This window comes from Cuculus canorus, chromosome 29 (assembly GCF_017976375.1).
Source record: "Cuculus canorus isolate bCucCan1 chromosome 29, bCucCan1.pri, whole genome shotgun sequence".
NCBI lineage: Eukaryota > Metazoa > Chordata > Aves > Cuculiformes > Cuculidae > Cuculus > Cuculus canorus.
Genome location: NC_071429.1, coordinates 590651 through 607661, shown reverse-complemented (window position 1 = coordinate 607661; position 17011 = coordinate 590651). Strand labels below are relative to the sequence as shown.

The following is a 17011-nucleotide window of genomic DNA, read 5'->3' as shown; positions in this document are numbered from 1 at the left end:
TGGGGGTGCTGTCGGTTTGGGGGTGTGGTGGGTGTTGGGGTTCAGGCACTGTTGGGGGTTCGGTCGGGTGTTGGGGTGTGGTGGGTGTTGGGGTTCAGGTGCTGTTGGGGGGCAGGCGGGTGTCGGGGTGCGGTGGTGTTGGGGTTCAGGCGCTGTTGGGGGTTCGGTCGGGTGTTGGGGTGCGGTGGGTGTTGGGGGTTCAGGCGCTGTTGGGGTTCGGTCGGGTGTTGGGGTGCGGTGGTGTTGGGGTTCAGGCGCTGTTGGGGGGCAGGCAGGTTTCGGGGTTCGGGCGGTTTGGGGGTTCAGTCGGTTTGGGGGTTCAGTCGGTTTGGGGGTGCGGTCGGGTTTGGGGGTTCGGGTGTTGGGGTTCAGGCGCTGTTGGGGGTTCCGGCGGGTGTTGGGGTTCAGGCGCTGTTGGGGGTTTGGTCGGGTGTTGGGGTTCGGTCGGTTTGGGGGTGCGGTTGGTTTGGGGGTTCAGGCGGGTTTGGGGGTTCGGTCGGTGTTGGGGTGCGGTGGTGTTGGGGTTCAGTCGCTGTTGGGGTCCGAAGGCGCTGGCGCTGCAGCTCGAGGGTCAGCGGGAGGCGCAGCTGCAGCACTGCGGTCGTCTGCGCGATGACATCAACGAACGGCAGAAAATCATCGACGAACTGCGAGAGTGAGAGACGACACCGCCGCGCCGTGACCCCACCCTGACCCCACCCTGACCCCGCCCTGACCCCACCGTGACCCCACCCTGACCCCACCCTGACCCCACCCTGGCCCCATCCTGACCCCACCCTGACCCCAACCTGACCCCACCCTGACCCCGTCCTGACCCCGACCTGACCCCACCCTGACCCCACCCTGACCCCACCCTGACCCCACTCTGACCCCACCCCGACCCCACCCTGACCCCAACCTGACCCCACCCTGACCCCACCCCGACCCCACCCTGACCCCACCCTGACCCCACCCTGACCCCACCGTGACCCCAACCTGGCCCCACCCTGACCCCATCCTAACCCCATCCTGACCCCATCCTGACCCCACCCTGGCCCCACCCTGACCCCACCCTGGCCCCACCCTGGTCCCACCCTGACCCTACCCTGACCCTACCCTGACCCCACCCTGACCCCACCGTGACCCCGTCCTGACCCCACACTGACCCAACCTGACCCCACCCTGACCCCACACTGACCCCACCGTGACCCCGACCTGACCCCACCCTGACCCCACCGTGACCCCACCCTGACCCCACCCTGACCCAACCTGACCCCACCCTGACCCCATCCTGACCCACCCTGACCCCATACTGACCCCACCCTGGCCCCACCCTGGCCCCACCCTGACCCCACCCTGACCCTACCCTGACCCTACCCTGACCCCACCCTGACCCCAACCTGGCCCCACCCTGACCCCACCCTGACCCTACCCTGACCCCACCCTGGCCCCACCCTGACCCCACCCTGGCCCCACCCTGGTCCCACCCTGACCCTACCCTGACCCCACCCTGACCCCAACCTGACCCCACCCTGACCCCACCCCGACCCCACCCTGACCCCACCCTGACCCCACCCTGACCCCACCGTGACCCCAACCTGGCCCCACCCTGACCCCATCCTAACCCCATCCTGACCCCATCCTGACCCCACCCTGGCCCCACCCTGACCCCACCCTGGCCCCACCCTGGTCCCACCCTGACCCTACCCTGACCCTACCCTGACCCCACCCTGACCCCACCGTGACCCCGTCCTGACCCCACACTGACCCAACCTGACCCCACCCTGACCCCACACTGACCCCACCGTGACCCCGACCTGACCCCACCCTGACCCCACCGTGACCCCACCCTGACCCCACCCTGACCCAACCTGACCCCACCCTGACCCCATCCTGACCCACCCTGACCCCATACTGACCCCACCCTGGCCCCACCCTGGCCCCACCCTGACCCCACCCTGACCCTACCCTGACCCTACCCTGACCCCACCCTGACCCCAACCTGGCCCCACCCTGACCCCACCCTGACCCTACCCTGACCCCACCCTGGCCCCACCCTGACCCCACCCTGGCCCCACCCTGGTCCCACCCTGACCCTACCCTGACCCTACCCTGACCCCAACCCCTGACCCCACTCTGACCCCACCCCGACCCCACCCTGACCCCACCCCGACCCCACCCCGGCCCCACCCTGACCCCACCCCGACCCCACCCCGGCCCCACCCCGGCCCCACCCTGGCCCCACCCTGACCCCACCCCGACCCCACCCTGACCCCACCCTGACCCCACCCTGACCCCACCCTGACCCCATTCCCATCTAATGTCCCCATCCCTGTCCTGAGCTTTGTCTCCCTCCATCCCTCCCTCCCTCCGTCCCTCTGTCCCTCCCTCTGTCCCTCCATCCCTCAGAGGGACTCCCTCCCTCCGTCCCTCTGTCCGTCCCCCCGTCCACCCGTCCGTCCGTCTGTCCGTTCCCAGTCTCAATCAGAACCTGCGGTTGGAGCTGGAGAAGCTCCGGGCGGAGCACGAAGCGCTGAGGGCGGAGGAACGCGCGAAGGCCGCGCGGCTGCAGGAGCTCACGTGAGACCCCGGGAGCGCCGGGGGACCCCAACATCAGCACTCATGGGACCCCAACATCGCCCTGGGACCCCAACATCGCCCCGGGACCCCAAGATCAGCACCCCGGGACCCCAACATCGCCCTGGGACCCCAATATCACCCATTGGACCCCAATATCACCCCAGGACCCCAACATCACCCCAGGACCCCAATATTACCCCTGGAACCCCAATATCACCCCAGGACCCCAATATCACCCATGGGACCCCAATATAACCCATGCGACCCCAATATCACCCCAGGACCCCAATATCACCCCTGGGACCCCACTATTACCCCAGGACCCCAATATCACCCATGGGACCCCAACATCACCCCAGGACCCCAATATCACTCATGGGACCCCAACATCACCCCAGGACCCCAACATCACCCTGGGACCCCAACATTGCCCTGGGACCCCAATATCACCATGGAACCCCAACATTGCCCTGGGACCCCAATATCACCATGGAACCCCAATATCACCTTAGGACCCCAATATCACCCATGGGACCCCAACATCACCCTGGGACCCCAACATCACCCCTGGGACCCCAATATTACCCATGGGACCCCAACATCACCCCTGGAACCCCAATATCACCCCAGGACCCCAATATGACCCCTGGGACCCCAATATCACCCCAGGACCCCAATATCACCCATGGGACCCCAACATCACTCCAGGACCTCAACATCACCCCAGGACCTCAATATCACCATGGAACCCCAACATCACCCCTGGGACCCCAATATTACTCATGGGACCCCAATATCACCCTGGGACCCCAATATCACTCATGGGACCCCAACATCGCCCTAGGACCCCAATATCACCCACGGGACCCCAATATCACCCCTGGAACCCCAACATCACCCCTGGGACCCAATATCACCCACGGGACCTTGGGGGGACCCCCCCCTCGCATCATCCTTGGGAGGGTGGGGGTCCCCCCCCCTAATTTTGGGGTGTCCCTCTTAATATTGGGTTGCTCTCCTCAATTTTGGGGTACCTCCTTAATTTTGGGGGACCCCCCTAATTTTGAGGTACCCCCTTAATTTGGGGGTGACCCCCCCCTCTTAATTTTGGGGTGCCCCCCCAGGTTACTCTACGAGCGCCACGAGCAGTCCAAACAGGATCTCAAAGGGTTGGAGGAGACTGTGGTAAATTGGGGGGGTCCTGGGGGGTCCTGGGGGGCTTGGGGGGGTCTGGGGGATTTGGGGGACCCCCTGACACCCCCTCTTTCCCCCCCCCCAGGCTCGTGAACTCCAGACCCTCCACAACCTTCGCAAACTGTTTGTTCAAGACGTCACAACTCGAGTCAAGAAAGTGAGGGGGGGGTAAAAAATGGGGGGGGGGGCAAAAAAGTGGGGGGGCAGAGGGGGTAAAAAATGGGGGGGGTAAAAATTGGGGGGGTAAAAAAAAGGGGGGTAAAAAATGGGGGTAAAAAGGGAGGGCAGAGTGGGTGAAAGGGGGGAGGGTGAAAGTTGGGGGTAAAAAGGGGGGGATCTGGGGGTAAAAAATGGGGGGGAAGGGGGTAAAAAAGGGGGGGCAAAAAAAAATGGGGGGAAAGGGGGTTAATAAAGGGGGTAAAAAATGGGGGCAAAAAGGGGGTGGGAAAAAAGGGGCGTAAAAATGGGGGTAAAAAAGGCTCGGTTTGGGGGTTTTGGGGTGCCATGGGTTTCGGGGTGCCCCTGTTGTGGGGTGCTATGGATTTTGGGGCGCTATGGATTTCGGGGTGCAGTGGTCTATGGGTGCCATGGGTTTTGAGGCGCCCCTGTTTTGGGGTGCTATGGGTTTTGGGGTGCTATGAATTTCGGGGTGTCGTGGTCTATGGCTGCCATGGGGTTTGGGGTGCTATGAATTCGGGGTATCTTATTTTGGGGGCTCTATGAACTTCGGGGTGTCATAGTCTATGGGTACCATGGGTTTCTGGGAGCCCCCGTTTCGGGTTGCTATGGATTTTGGGGTGCTCTGAATTTGGGGGTGCAGTGGTCTATGGGTGCCATGGGTTTCGGGGAGCCCCCGTTTCGGGTTGCTATGGGTTTTGGGGCGCTATGAATTTCGGGGTGCAGTGGTCTATGGGTGCCATGGGTTTCAGGGTGCCCCCGTTTTGGGGTGCTACGGGTTTTGGGGCGCTATGAATTTCGGGGTGTCGTGGTCTATGGGTGCCATGGGTTTCGGGGTGTTATGAATTCAGGGTATCCTATTTTGGGGGCGCTATGAATTTCGGGGTGCAGTAGTCTACGGGTGCCATGGGTTTCGAGGCACCCCTGTTTTGGGGCGCTATGGATTTCGGGGTGCAGTGGTCTATGGGTGCCATGGGTTTCAGAGAGCCCCCGTTTCGGGTTGCTATGGATTTTGGGGTGCTCTGAATTTCGGGGTGTCATGGTCTCTGGGTGCCATAGGTTTCAGGGAGCCCCCGTTTTGGGTTGCTATGGATTTTGGGGTGCTCTGAATTTCGGGGTGCAGTGGTCTATGGGTGCCATGGGTTTTGAGGCACCCCTGTTTTGGGGCGCTATGGATTTTGGGGCGCTATGGATTTCGGGGTGCAGTGATCTATGTGTGCCATGGGTTTCGGGGAGCCCCCGTTTCGGGTTGCTATGGATTTTAGGGTGCTCTGAATTTCGGGGTGCAGTGGTCTATGGGTGCCATGGGTTTTGAGGCGCCCCTGTTTTGGGGTGCTATGGGTTTTGGGGTGCTATGAATTTCGGGGTGTCGTGGTCTATGGCTGCCATGGGTTTTGGGGTGCTATGAATTCGGGGTATCCTATTTTGGGGGCGCTATGAACTTCGGGGTGTCATAGTCTATGGGTACCATGGGTTTCTGGGAGCCCCCGTTTCGGGTTGCTATGGATTTTGGGGTGCTCTGAATTTGGGGGTGCAGTGGTCTATGGGTGCCATGGGTTTCGAGGCACCCCTGTTTTGGGGTGCTATGGATTTTGGGGCGCTATGAATTTCGGGGTGTCGTGGTCTATGGGTGCCATGGGTTTCGGGGTGCCCCCGTTTCGGGTTGCTATGGATTTTGGGGTGCTCTGAATTTGGGGGTGCAGTGGTCTATGGGTGCCATGGGTTTCGAGGCGCCCCTGTTTTGGGGTGCTATGGATTTTGGGGCGCTATGAATTTCGGGGTGCAGTGGTCTATGGGTGCCATGGGTTTCGGGGTGCCCCTGTTTCGGGTTGCTATGGGTTTTGGGGCGCTATGAATTTCGGGGTGTCGTGGTGTATGGGTGCCATGGGTTTCGGGGTGCCCCTGTTTTTGGGGTGCCCCTGTTTCGGGGTGCGCAGAGCGCCGAGTTGGAGCCCGAGGACAGTGGGGGGCTGCACTCCCAGAAGCAGAAGATTTCCTTTCTTGAGAACAACCTGGAGCAGCTTACAAAGGTTCACAAACAGGTGGGCAAAAAGGGGGTACGGGGGGGGCAAAAAGGGGGTACCCCAGCCCCCTCATAGCCCCCCCCCAAACTGCCAGCCCCCCAACATTTGGGCTCCATCCTGACCCCTCCCACACACACACACACACTTCATTCTGACCCCCCCCGGTCTGACCCCCCCAAGTCTGACCCCCCCCATCCTGCCCCCCCCATTCAGCCCCCCCATTCAGTCCCCCCCAACTCCATTCTCCCCCCCCATTCAGCCCCCCCAACTCCATTCTCCCCCCCTGCCCCCCATTCTGCCCCCCCATCCTGCCCCCCCCATTCAGCCCCCCCAACTCCATTCTCCCCCCCGCCCCCCATTCTGCCCCCCCCATCCTGTCCCCCCCATTCAGCCCCCCCAGATCCATTCTCCCCCCCCGCCCCCCAACTCCATTCTCCCACCCCTGCCCCCCATCCTGCCCCCCCCATTCAGCCCCCCAACTCCTTCCTCCCTCCCTGTCCCCCATTCTGCCCCCCCATTCAGCCCCCCAACTCCATCCTCCCCCCCGCCCCCCATTCTGCCCCCCATCCTGCCCCCCCCATTCAGCCCCCCCAACTCCTTCGTCCCCCCCATTCAGCCCCCCAACTCCATTCTCCCCCCCTGCCCCCCATCCAGCCCCCCCATTCTGACCCCCCTCTGTTGCCCCCCCGCTGCCCCCCCCAGCTGGATCTCTGGGTATCCAAGGTACCCCCCCCCCCCATCCCCCCAAATCCCCTCTTTCCCGGCTACCTGGAGACCCCCCCCCCCCATTTTTTTTCTGTTTTTTTTTTTGGGGGGGGGGGCACTGCCCTGCTCAGCACTTTCCTGCCCCCCCCTTCACCTGCCCCCCCCCTTCACCTGCCCCCCCCTTCACCTGCCCCCTCCCCTTCACCTGCCCCCCCCCTTTGGCTGTGGTGCCCCCTCACTCCACACTCACAGTCCCATTGCTGCATGTGGCACTCCTGGGGGTGGATGGGATTCCCCCCCCCCCCCCCGGCAATATTGGGGGGCTGGGACACCCCCACCCCCATGGAACTGTAAGGGTGGAGGGGGGGCTCTGTGGGTGCTCTGGATGCTGTCTGGATGCCCTGTGGGTGCTCTATGGGTGCTCTGTGGGTGCTGTGGATGCTCTCTGGAGATGCTCTGGATGCTCTCTGGATGCCCTGTGGATGCTCTGTAGATGCAGTGGATGCCCTGTGGGTGCTCTGGATGCTCTGGGTGCCCTGTGGGTGTAGTGGGTGCTCTGTAGATGCTTTGGATGTTCTGTGGGTGCAGTGGATGCTCTGTAGATGCTCTGGACGCTCTCTGGGTGCTCTGTGGGTGCAGTGGATGCTCTCTGGATGCTCTCTGGATGCATTGGATGCTCTGTAGATGCTCTCTGGATGCTCTGTAGATGCTCTGTAGATGCTCTGTAGATGCTCTCTGGATGCAGTGGATGCTCTCTGGATGCTCTGTGGGTGCTCTGTGGGTGCAGTGGATGCTCTGTGGATGCTCTCTGGATGCTCTCTGGGTGCAGTGGATGCTCTCTGGATGCTCTCTGGATGCTCTCTGGATGCTCTCTGGGTGCAGTGGATGCTCTGTGGATGCTCTCTGGATGCAGCGGATGCTCTGTAGATGCTCTGTGGATGCTCTGTAGATGCTCTGTAGATGCTCTCTGGATGCTCTCTGGATGCAGTGGATGCTCTCTGGATGCTCTGTGGGTGCTCTGTGGGTGCAGTGGATGCTCTGGATGCTCTCTGGATGCTCTCTGGATGCAGTGGATGCTCTGTAGATGCTCTCTGGATGCTCTCTGGGTGCAGTGGATGCTCTCTGGATGCCCTGTGGATGCTCTGTAGATGCTCTGTGGGTGCTCTGTAGATGCTCTGTGGATGCTCTGTAGATGCTCTGTGGGTGCAGCGGATGCTCTGTAGATGCTCTGTAGATGCTCTGTAGATGCTCTCTGGATGCTCTGTGGGTGCAGCGGATGCTCTGTAGATGCTCTGTGGGTGCAGTGGATGCCCTGTGGATGCTCTGGATGCTCTCTGGATGCTCTGTAGATGCTCTGTAGATGCTCTGTGGGTGCAGCGGATGCCCTGTGGATGCTCTGTAGATGCTCTCTGGATGCTCTGTGGATGCAATGGATGCCCTGGAGATGCTCTGTAGATGCTCTCTGGGTGCAGTGGATGCCCTGTGGATGCTCTGTAGATGCTCTGTAGATGCTCTGTGGGTGCAGCAGATGCTCTGTGGATGCTCTGTGGATGCTCTGTAGATGCTCTCTGGGTGCAGCGAATGCTCTGTGGATGCTCTGTGGGTGCAGTGGATGCTCTGTGGGTGCAGCGGATGCTCTGTAGATGCTCTCTGGATGCTCTCTGGATGCCCCGTGGATGCTCTGTAGATGCTCTGTGGGTGCCCTCAGGGGGTCCCCCCCCCCCCGCTGACCCCCCCCCGTTCCCCAGCTGGTCCGTGACAATGCAGACCTGCGCTGCGAGCTTCCGAAGCTGGAGAAGCGGCTCCGCGCTACGGCTGGGCGGGTGCAGGCGCTGGAGGGCGCGCTGAGGGAGGCCAAGGAGGGCGCGAGGCTCGATAAGCGCCGTTATCAGCAGGAGGTGGAGCGCATCCGAGAGGCCGTCAGGGCGCGGGGGGGGCGCCGCGGGCCCGGGAACGTCGGTAAAGGGGGAGAGGGGGGGGATGGAGGGGGGGAAATGGGGGGAGATAGGGGGGAAATAAGGGGGGAATGGGGGGAATTGGGGGAGATAGGGGGGAGATAGGGGGGAGATAAGGGGGATATGGGGAGATAAGGGGGGAATAGGGGGGAATTGGGGGAGATAAGGGGAGATAAGGGGGAGATAAGGGGGATATGGGGAGATAAGGGGGGAATGGGGGGAATTGGGGAGATAAGGGGGGAATGGGGGGAATTGAGGAGATAAGGGGGGAATAGGGGGGAATTGGGGGAGATAGGGGGGAGATAAGGGGGGAGATAGGGGGGAATGGGGGAGATAAGGGGGGAATAGGGGGGAATGGGGGAGATAAGGGGGGAATAGGGGGGAATTGGAGGAGATAGGGGGGAGATAAGGGGGATATGGGGAGATAAGGGGGGAAATGGGGGGAGATGGGGGAAATAAGGGGGGACTTGGGGAGATAGGGGGGAGATAAGGGGGGGAATAGGGGGGAATTGGGGGAGATAGGGGAGATAAGGGGGGAATGGGGGGAATTGGGGGAGATGGGGGAGATAAGGGGGATATGGGGAGATAAGGGGGGAAATGGGGGGAAATGGGGGGAGATGGGGGAAATAAGGGGGGAATGGGGGGAATTGGGGGAGATGGGGGGAGATGGGAATTGGGGGAGATAGGGGGGAGATGGGGGGAATGGGGGGAATTGGGGGAGATGGGGGGAGATAAGGGGGGAATTGGGGGAGATAGGGGGGAGATGGGGGAATGGGGGGAATTGGGGGAGATGGGGGAGATAAGGGGGAAGGGGGGGAATTGGGGGAGATGGGGGGAGATAAGGGGGGAATGGGGGGGAATTGGGGGAGATGGGGGGAGATAAGGGGGGAATGGGGGGAATTGGGGGAGATGGGGGGAGATAAGGGGGGAATGGGGGGGAATTGGGGGAGATGGGGGGAGATAAGGGGGGAATGGGGGGAATTGGGGGAAATAAGGGGGGAATGGGGGAATTGGGGGAGATGGGGGGGAGATGGGGGGAATTGGGGGAATTGGGGGAGATGGGGGGGAGATGGGGGGAATTGGGGGAATTGGGGGAGATGGAGGGAGATAAGGGGGAATGGGGGGAATTGGGGGAGATGGAGGGAGATAAGGGGGAATGGGGGGAATTGGGGGAGATGGGGGGAGATAAGGGGGGAAATGGGGGGAATTGGGGGAGATAGGGGGGAGATAAGGGGGGAATAGAGGGGAATTGGGGGAGATGGGGGGAGATGGGGGAGATAAGGGGGGAATTCGGGGAGATGGGGGGAGATAAGGGGGGAGATAAGCGGGGGAATGGGGGGAATTGGGGGAGATAGGGGGGAATTGGGGGGATGGGGGGAATGGGGGGGAATTGGGGGACATAGGAGGGAATGGGGGGGAATTGGGGAGATGGGGGCAATGGGGGGGAATTGGGGGAGATAAGGGGGAGATAAGGGGGGAATGGGGGGAAATGGGGAGAATGGGGGGACAATGGGGGGAGATGAGGAGGGGAATGGGGTGTTATGGGGGGATTGACGGGAGATGAGGGGGAACGGAGGGGAATGGGGACTAATGGGGGAGAATAGGGGAGTATAAGGGGGTGTAAGGGGTATGGGGGGGTCAGCATCATGGGGGGGTCAGCATCATTTGGGGGGGATCAGCATCATGGGGGGATCAGCATCATTGGGGGGGTCAGCATCATTGGGGGGGATCAGCATCATGGGGGGGGATCAGCATCATTGGGGGGGTCAGCATCATTTGGGGAGGTCAGCATCATGGGGGGGATCAGCATCATTGGGGGGGTCAGCATCATGGGGGGGATCAGCATCATGGGGGGGATCAGCATCATTTGGGGGGATCAGCATCATGGGGGGGATCAGCATCATGGGGGGGATCAGCATCATTTGGGGGGGGATCAGCATCATTTGGGGGGATCAGCATCATGGGGGGGGTCAGCATCATTTGGGGGGGGTCAGCATCATTTGAGGGGGATCAGCATCATTGGGGGGATCAGCATCATTTGGGGGGGTCAGCATCATGGGGGGGGTCAGCATCATGGGGGGGTCAGCATCATTTGGGGGGGTCAGCATCATGGGGGGGTCAGCATCATGGGGGGGTCAGCATCATTGGGGGGGGTCAGCATCATTGGGGGGATCAGCATCATTGGGGGGGTCAGCATCATGGGGGGGGTCAGCATCATGGGGGGGTCAGCATCATTGGGGGGGTCAGCATCATGGGGGGGGTCAGCATCATTTGGGGGGGGATCAGCATCATTTGGGGGGGATCAGCATCATGGGGAGGGTCAGCATCATTGGGGGGGTCAGCATCATGGGGGGAGTCAGCATCATGGGGGGGTCAGCATCATTTGGGGGGGGATCAGCATCATGGGGAGGGTCAGCATCATTGGGGGGGTCAGCATCATGGGGGGGGTCAGCATCATGGGGGGGTCAGCATCATTTGGGGGGGGATCAGCATCATTGGGGGGGTCAGCATCATGGGGGGGTCAGCATCATGGGGGGGGTCAGCATCATGGGGGGGGATCAGCATCATTTGGGGGGGTCAGCATCATTGGGGGGGTCAGCATCATGGGGGGATCAGCATCATGGGGGGGATCAGCATCATTGGGGGGGTCAGCATCATGGGGGGGGTCAGCATCATTGGGGGGATCAGCATCATTTGGGGGGGTCAGCATCATGGGGGGGATCAGCATCATTTGGGGGGGTCAGCATCATTTGGGGGGGTCAGCATCATGGGGGGATCAGCATCATGGGGGGGGTCAGCATCATTTGGGGGGGTCAACATCATGGGGGGGGTCAGCATCATGGGGGGATCAGCATCATGGGGGGGATCAGCATCATTTGGGGGGGTCAGCATCATGGGGGGATCAGCATCATGGGGGGGGTCAGCATCATGGGGGGATCAGCATCATGGGGGGGATCAGCATCATGGGGGGGGTCAGCATCATTTGGGGGGGTCAACATCATGGGGGGGTCAGCATCATTGGGGGGGTCAGCATCATGGGGGGGGTCAGCATCATTTGGGGGGGGGTCAGCATCATTTGGGGGGATCAGCATCATGGGGGGGGTCAGCATCATTGGGGGGGATCAGCATCATGGGGGGGTCAGCATCATTTGGGGGGGTCAGCATCATGGGGGGGGTCAGCATCATTTGGGGGGGGTCAGCATCATTTGGGGGGTCAGCATCATGAGGGGGTCAGCATCATGGGGGGGGTCAGCATCATGGGGGGGTTCAGCATCATTGGGGGGGGGTCAGCATCATGGGGGGGGTCAGGTCTAAACATCTTCTGTCTGGAGGGGTCCTGGGGGGGGTCGGGCAGGGTTTGGGGGTCCCTGCCCTCCCCTCAGCCCTCTCCCCCCCCCCTTTGCCCCCCCCCCCAGCCAAACCGGTGCGACCCGGGCAGCTCCCGGCGGCCTCGCCCCCCCCCCTGAGCTACAGCAATGGGCTCTTCGGGGCCTTCCCCGGGGGGGGCGCCCCCCCCCAAGCGCTGTGAGTGAGGGGGGGGGCTATGGGGGGGGGGCGGGGAGATGGGGTGGAGGGGTACTGGGGGGAATTGGGGAGGCTGGGGGAGTTTGGGGGGGATGGGAATGGGGGGGCTATGGGGGGTTTGGGGGGCTGGGGTGGGGGGTACTGGGGGGAATTGGGGGTGCTGGGGGGCCATTGTGGGGGTTTGGGGGGACAGGGGATGGGGGGCTATGGAGGGAGGGGGACACTGGGGGGTTGGGTGGGATGGAGATGGGGGGCTATGGAGGGAGGGGGGTACTGGGAGGGTTTGGGGGGCTGTGGGGGGGGTACTGGGGGGAATGGGGGTGCTGGGGGGCACTGGGGGGGTTTGGGGGGGACAGGGGATGGGGGGCTATGTAGGGAGGGGGGCACTGGGGGGGTTGGGGGGGCAGGGTGGGGGTACTGGGGGGAATTGGGGGCACTGGGGGGCATTGGGGGGCAGGTTGGGGGGTGCTGGGGGGGCATTGGGGGTGCTGGGGGGGGCACTGGGGGTTTGGGGGGGAATAGGGGGAACAGGGGGAGCTGGGGGGGGCACTGGGGGTTTGGGGGGGCCTGGGGGGGCTATGGAGGGGGGGGCACTGGGGGGTACCGGGGGGAATAGGGGGAACAGGGGGAGCTGGGGGGGGCACTGGGGGGAATTGGGGGCACTGGGGGGCAGGTTGGGGGGTGCTGGGGAGCATTCGGGGTGCTGGGGGGGCACTGGGGGGGTTTGGGGGGGCTGGGGGAGGCTATGGGGGGGGGCACTGGGGGGTACCGGGGGGAATAGGGGGAAAGGGGGTGCTGGGGGGGGTGGAGGGGTTGGGGGGGCACTGGGGGGAATTGGGGGCACTGGGGGGGGAGTTTGGGGGGGCTGGGGGGGCTATGGAGGGGGGTGCACTGGGGGGTACCGGGGGGAATAGGGGGTGCTGGGGGGACACTGGGGGGAATTGGGGGGGACAGGGGGTGGGGGGGCCATGGGGGGGGCTCTGGGGGGGGTTTGGGGTGGTGGGGGTCAGCAGATTGGGGGGGGGCACTAGGGCAAAAAGGGGGGGCAGCAATACCCCGAAGGGGGGGGCGATGGTTCAAAGTGTCTCTGTGCCCCCCCCCATCCTTTCCCCCCCCGCCCCCCCCAATTTCTTTGCCCCCCCAGTTTTGCCACCCCCCCCACGCTGACCACCCCCCCCCCGGACCCTTATCAGCAACTCAACGTTGATAACGGTAAGAAATGGGGGGGGGGGGGGGGCGTTGAGGGGGGGGGACACACACGACCTGAAATTGGGGTGAAATGGGGGGGGGGACGACACCCCAAAACCACCCCCCCCCAGAACCACTGTTCTTTCTTGCAGGGAACATAACAGACATCAACGATAACAGGTATTGGGGGGGGGAAGGAATTTTGGGGGGTCTGGGGGGGCTTTTAGGGGTCTGGGGGGGTCTGAAGGGGTTTGGGGGGGTTTGGGGGGGTCCCCCATGTTGACACCCCCCCCCCCTTGGGGTGTCCCCCCCCCCAGGAGTGACTTATCCTGCGCCTGCGAAGCCGAAGACCCCTCTCAGCTCTTCCCTCTGCGCCAGGAGACGGCGGCCAGTTAATGCCCCCCAAAAAAAGGTATTGGGGACCCCCCCAAAAGAAAGGTATTGGGGATCCCCACGCCAAAAAAAGAAGGTATTGGGGATCCCCACCCCAAAAAAAGGTATTGGGGATCCCCTCCCAAAAAAAAGGTATTGGGGATCCCCTCCCCAAAAAAAGAAGGTATTGGGGATCCCCACCCCAAAAGAAGGTATTGGGGATCCCCACCCCAAAAAAAGAAGGTATTGGGGACCCCCCCAAAAGAAAGGTATTGGGGACCCTCACACCAAAAAAAGGTATTGGGGATCCCCTCCCAAAAGAAGGTATTGGGGATCCCCTCCCAAAAAGAAGGTATTGGGGATCCCCACCCCAAAAAAAGAAGGTATTGGGGACCCCCCCAAAAGAAAAGGTATTGGGGATCCCCACCCCAAAAAGAAAGTATTGGGGATCCCCTCCCCAAAAAAAGGTATTGGGGATCCCCTCCCAAAAAAAGAAGGTATTGGGGATCCCCCTCGAAAAAAAAGGTATTTGGGATCCCCTCCCAAAAAAAAGAAGGTATTGGGGACCCCCCCAAAAGAAAAGACCCCCCCAGACCCCCCCAAATCCCTCGAGTGACCCCCCAAAACCCCCCCAGATCCCTTAAGTGACCCCCAAGACCCCCCTCAAAACCCCCCCGAATCTCATCAGTGCCTCCCCAGAACCCCCCAAATCCCTTCAGCGCCCCCAAGACCCCCCCCCAATCCCTCGAGTGACCCCCAAGACCCCCCCAAATCCCTTTGGTGAACCCCAAGACCCCCCTCAGACCCCCCAAATCCCTCGAGTGACCCCCAAGACCCCCCCAGATCCCTTCTTTGCCCCACAAGACCCCCCCCCAAATCTCTTCATTGACCCCCAAGACCCCCCCCCAGACCCCCCCAAATCCCTCGGGGGCCCCCAAGACCCCCCCCCAAACCCCCCCCAAATTCTTCGGGGGGCCCCCAAGACCCCCCCAAATCCCTTCGGTGACCCCCAGGAGCCCCCCCCCCCAGACCCCACAAATCCCTTCGGTGACTCCCAAGACCCCCCCAAATCTCTTCATTGACCCCCAAGACCCCCCCCAGACCCCCACAAATCCCTCGGGGGCCCCCAAGACCCCCCCAAACCCCCTCAAATTCTTCGGGGGGCCCCCAAGACCCCCCCAAATCCCTTCGGTGACCCCCAAGAGCCCCCCCCCAGACCCCACAAATCCCTTCGGTGACCCCCAAGAGTCCCCCCCCCAGACCCCACAAATCCCTTCGGTGACCCCCAAGACCCCCCCAAATCTCTTCATTGACCCCTAAGACCCACCCAGGCCCCCCCAATGTCTTTGGTGACCCCCAAGATCCCCCCCCAGACCCCCCAAATCCCTCGGGGGGCCCCCAAGACCCCCTTAACCCCCCTTTTTTTCCCCCCCCAGGTCCCCCCCGGACCCGTCTCCGCTCGCATGTCCTGGTGTGTGTCCCCCCCCCCCCGTGCTCGCCTCCTCCTGCCCCACAGCGAGGGGGGGGGTGTCCGTCTGCCCCCCAAGTAACCCCACAACCCCCCCAGCCCCCCCCCGCAATGGTCTTTTTGGGGTGCGGGGGGGGGGGGTCAGGGGGGACTGCTTTGAAATGCCTTAAAGCTGAGACCTGGAGGAATGTCTGTCTCCCCCCTACCTCCCCAGCCCCCCAAGTGTGGGGCAGCCCCATAAGTGGGGGTCACCCCTCCTATTTCACCCCCCCAAGTGTGGGGCAGACCCATAAGTGGGTGTCACACCCCCAATTTCACCCCCTAAAGTGTGGGGCAGACCCATAACTGGGGGTCACCCCCCAATTTCACCCCCCCCAAGTGTGGGGCAGCCCCATAAGTGGAGGTCACAACCCCTCAACGTGTGGGGCAGCCCCATAAGTAGGGGTCACCCCCTAAAGTGTGGGGCAGCCCCATAAGTGGGGGTCACATCCTCAATTTCACCCCCTAAAGTGTGGGGCAGACCCATAAGTGGGGGTCACACCCCCCTCCCGTGACTCCCCCCCCCCCGCATCCCCCTCGCTTGGCCCCACAGCTGTACACCCCCCACCCCCCAAGTGTGGGGCAGCCCCATAAGTGGGGGTCCCACCCCGTCCGCCCCCCCCCCCAGTGCTGCAATAAAGGCCAAAAGACGCTGAGAGGAGTTTGGGGGACAAAGGGGGAACTTTGAGGGGGGCGGAGGCACCTGGGAGGGACCCTATAGGCCCCACATGGCCCCTATAGAGCCCCACACCCCCCCTATAGGGCCCACACGTCTCCTATAGGGCCCTATATGCCCTCTATAGGCCCCACACATGTCCTATAGAGCCCCACACGCCCCCTATAGGCCCCACATGTCTCCTATAGGGCCCCACATGTCTCCTACAGGGCCCTATATGCCCCCTATAGGCCCCACACATGTCCCATAGAGCCCCACACGCCCCCTATAAGGGCCCCACATGTCTCCTATAGGGTCCTATACGCTCCCTATAGGGCCCCACACATCTCCTATAGGGCCCACACATCTCCTATAGGGCCCCACACATCTCCTATAGGGCCCTATATGCCCCCTATAGGCCCCACGCATGTCCTATAGGCCCCACACACCTCCTATAGGGCCCCACATGTCTCCTATAGGGTCCTATACGCCCCCTATAGGCCCCACACATGTCCTATAGGGCCCCACACGCCCCCATAGGCCCCACATGTTTCCTATAAGGTCCTACACATCTCCTATAGGCCCCACACACCCCTATAGGCCCTACACACCCCCTACAGGGCCCCACACATCTCCTATAGGCCCCCCACATGTCCCCTATAGGACCCACAGGTTTCCTATAGGGCCCCACACGCCTCCTACAGGGCCCTATATGCCCCCTACAGGGCCCACACATGTCTTATAGGCCCCACACGCCCCCTATAGGCCTCATACACCTCCTATAGGGCCCCACATCTCTCCTATAGGGCCCTACACACCCCCTATAGGGCCCCACACGCGTCCTATAGGGCCCACATATCTCCTATAGGCCCCCACACGTCTCCTACAGGGCCCCACACGTCTCCTACAGGGACGTACACGACCCCTACAGGCCCCACACGTTTCCTATAGGCCCCACACGCACCCTATAGGGCCGCACATGCCCCTATCGGACCCCGCACGTCTCCTATAGGGCCCCACACATCTCCTATAGGACCCCGCACGTCTCCTATAGGGCCCCACTCGTCTCCTATAGGGCGCTCCGCAGCCTCAGGGCATCCGCCCCGTGCTCTCCCCACCCACTTCCGGTGGGCCGCTTCCGGCGCCGCGG

At 62.6% G+C, this 17011-nt stretch overlaps 1 protein-coding gene across 13 annotated transcripts in view; it reads left to right on the top strand.

Moving 5' to 3' along the window:
* The window catches only part of KIF5A (kinesin family member 5A), a 41312-nt gene extending 26064 nt beyond the window's left edge, over positions 1–15248 (top strand). For all 13 annotated transcript variants that reach the window (XM_054051702.1, XM_054051711.1, XM_054051699.1 and 10 more), the window contains 11 exons: positions 549–655; positions 2458–2559; positions 3684–3744; positions 3839–3910; positions 5868–5972; positions 8408–8618; positions 12031–12139; positions 13284–13351; positions 13480–13507; positions 13645–13739; positions 15136–15248. In XM_054051702.1, coding sequence (XP_053907677.1) covers positions 549–655; positions 2458–2559; positions 3684–3744; positions 3839–3910; positions 5868–5972; positions 8408–8618; positions 12031–12139; positions 13284–13351; positions 13480–13507; positions 13645–13723 — 942 coding nt within the window. In that variant the 3' untranslated portion in view covers positions 13724–13739; positions 15136–15248. The remainder of the gene's footprint in view (positions 1–548; positions 656–2457; positions 2560–3683; positions 3745–3838; positions 3911–5867; positions 5973–8407; positions 8619–12030; positions 12140–13283; positions 13352–13479; positions 13508–13644; positions 13740–15135) is intronic.
* Positions 15249–17011: the final 1763 nt, after the last annotated feature.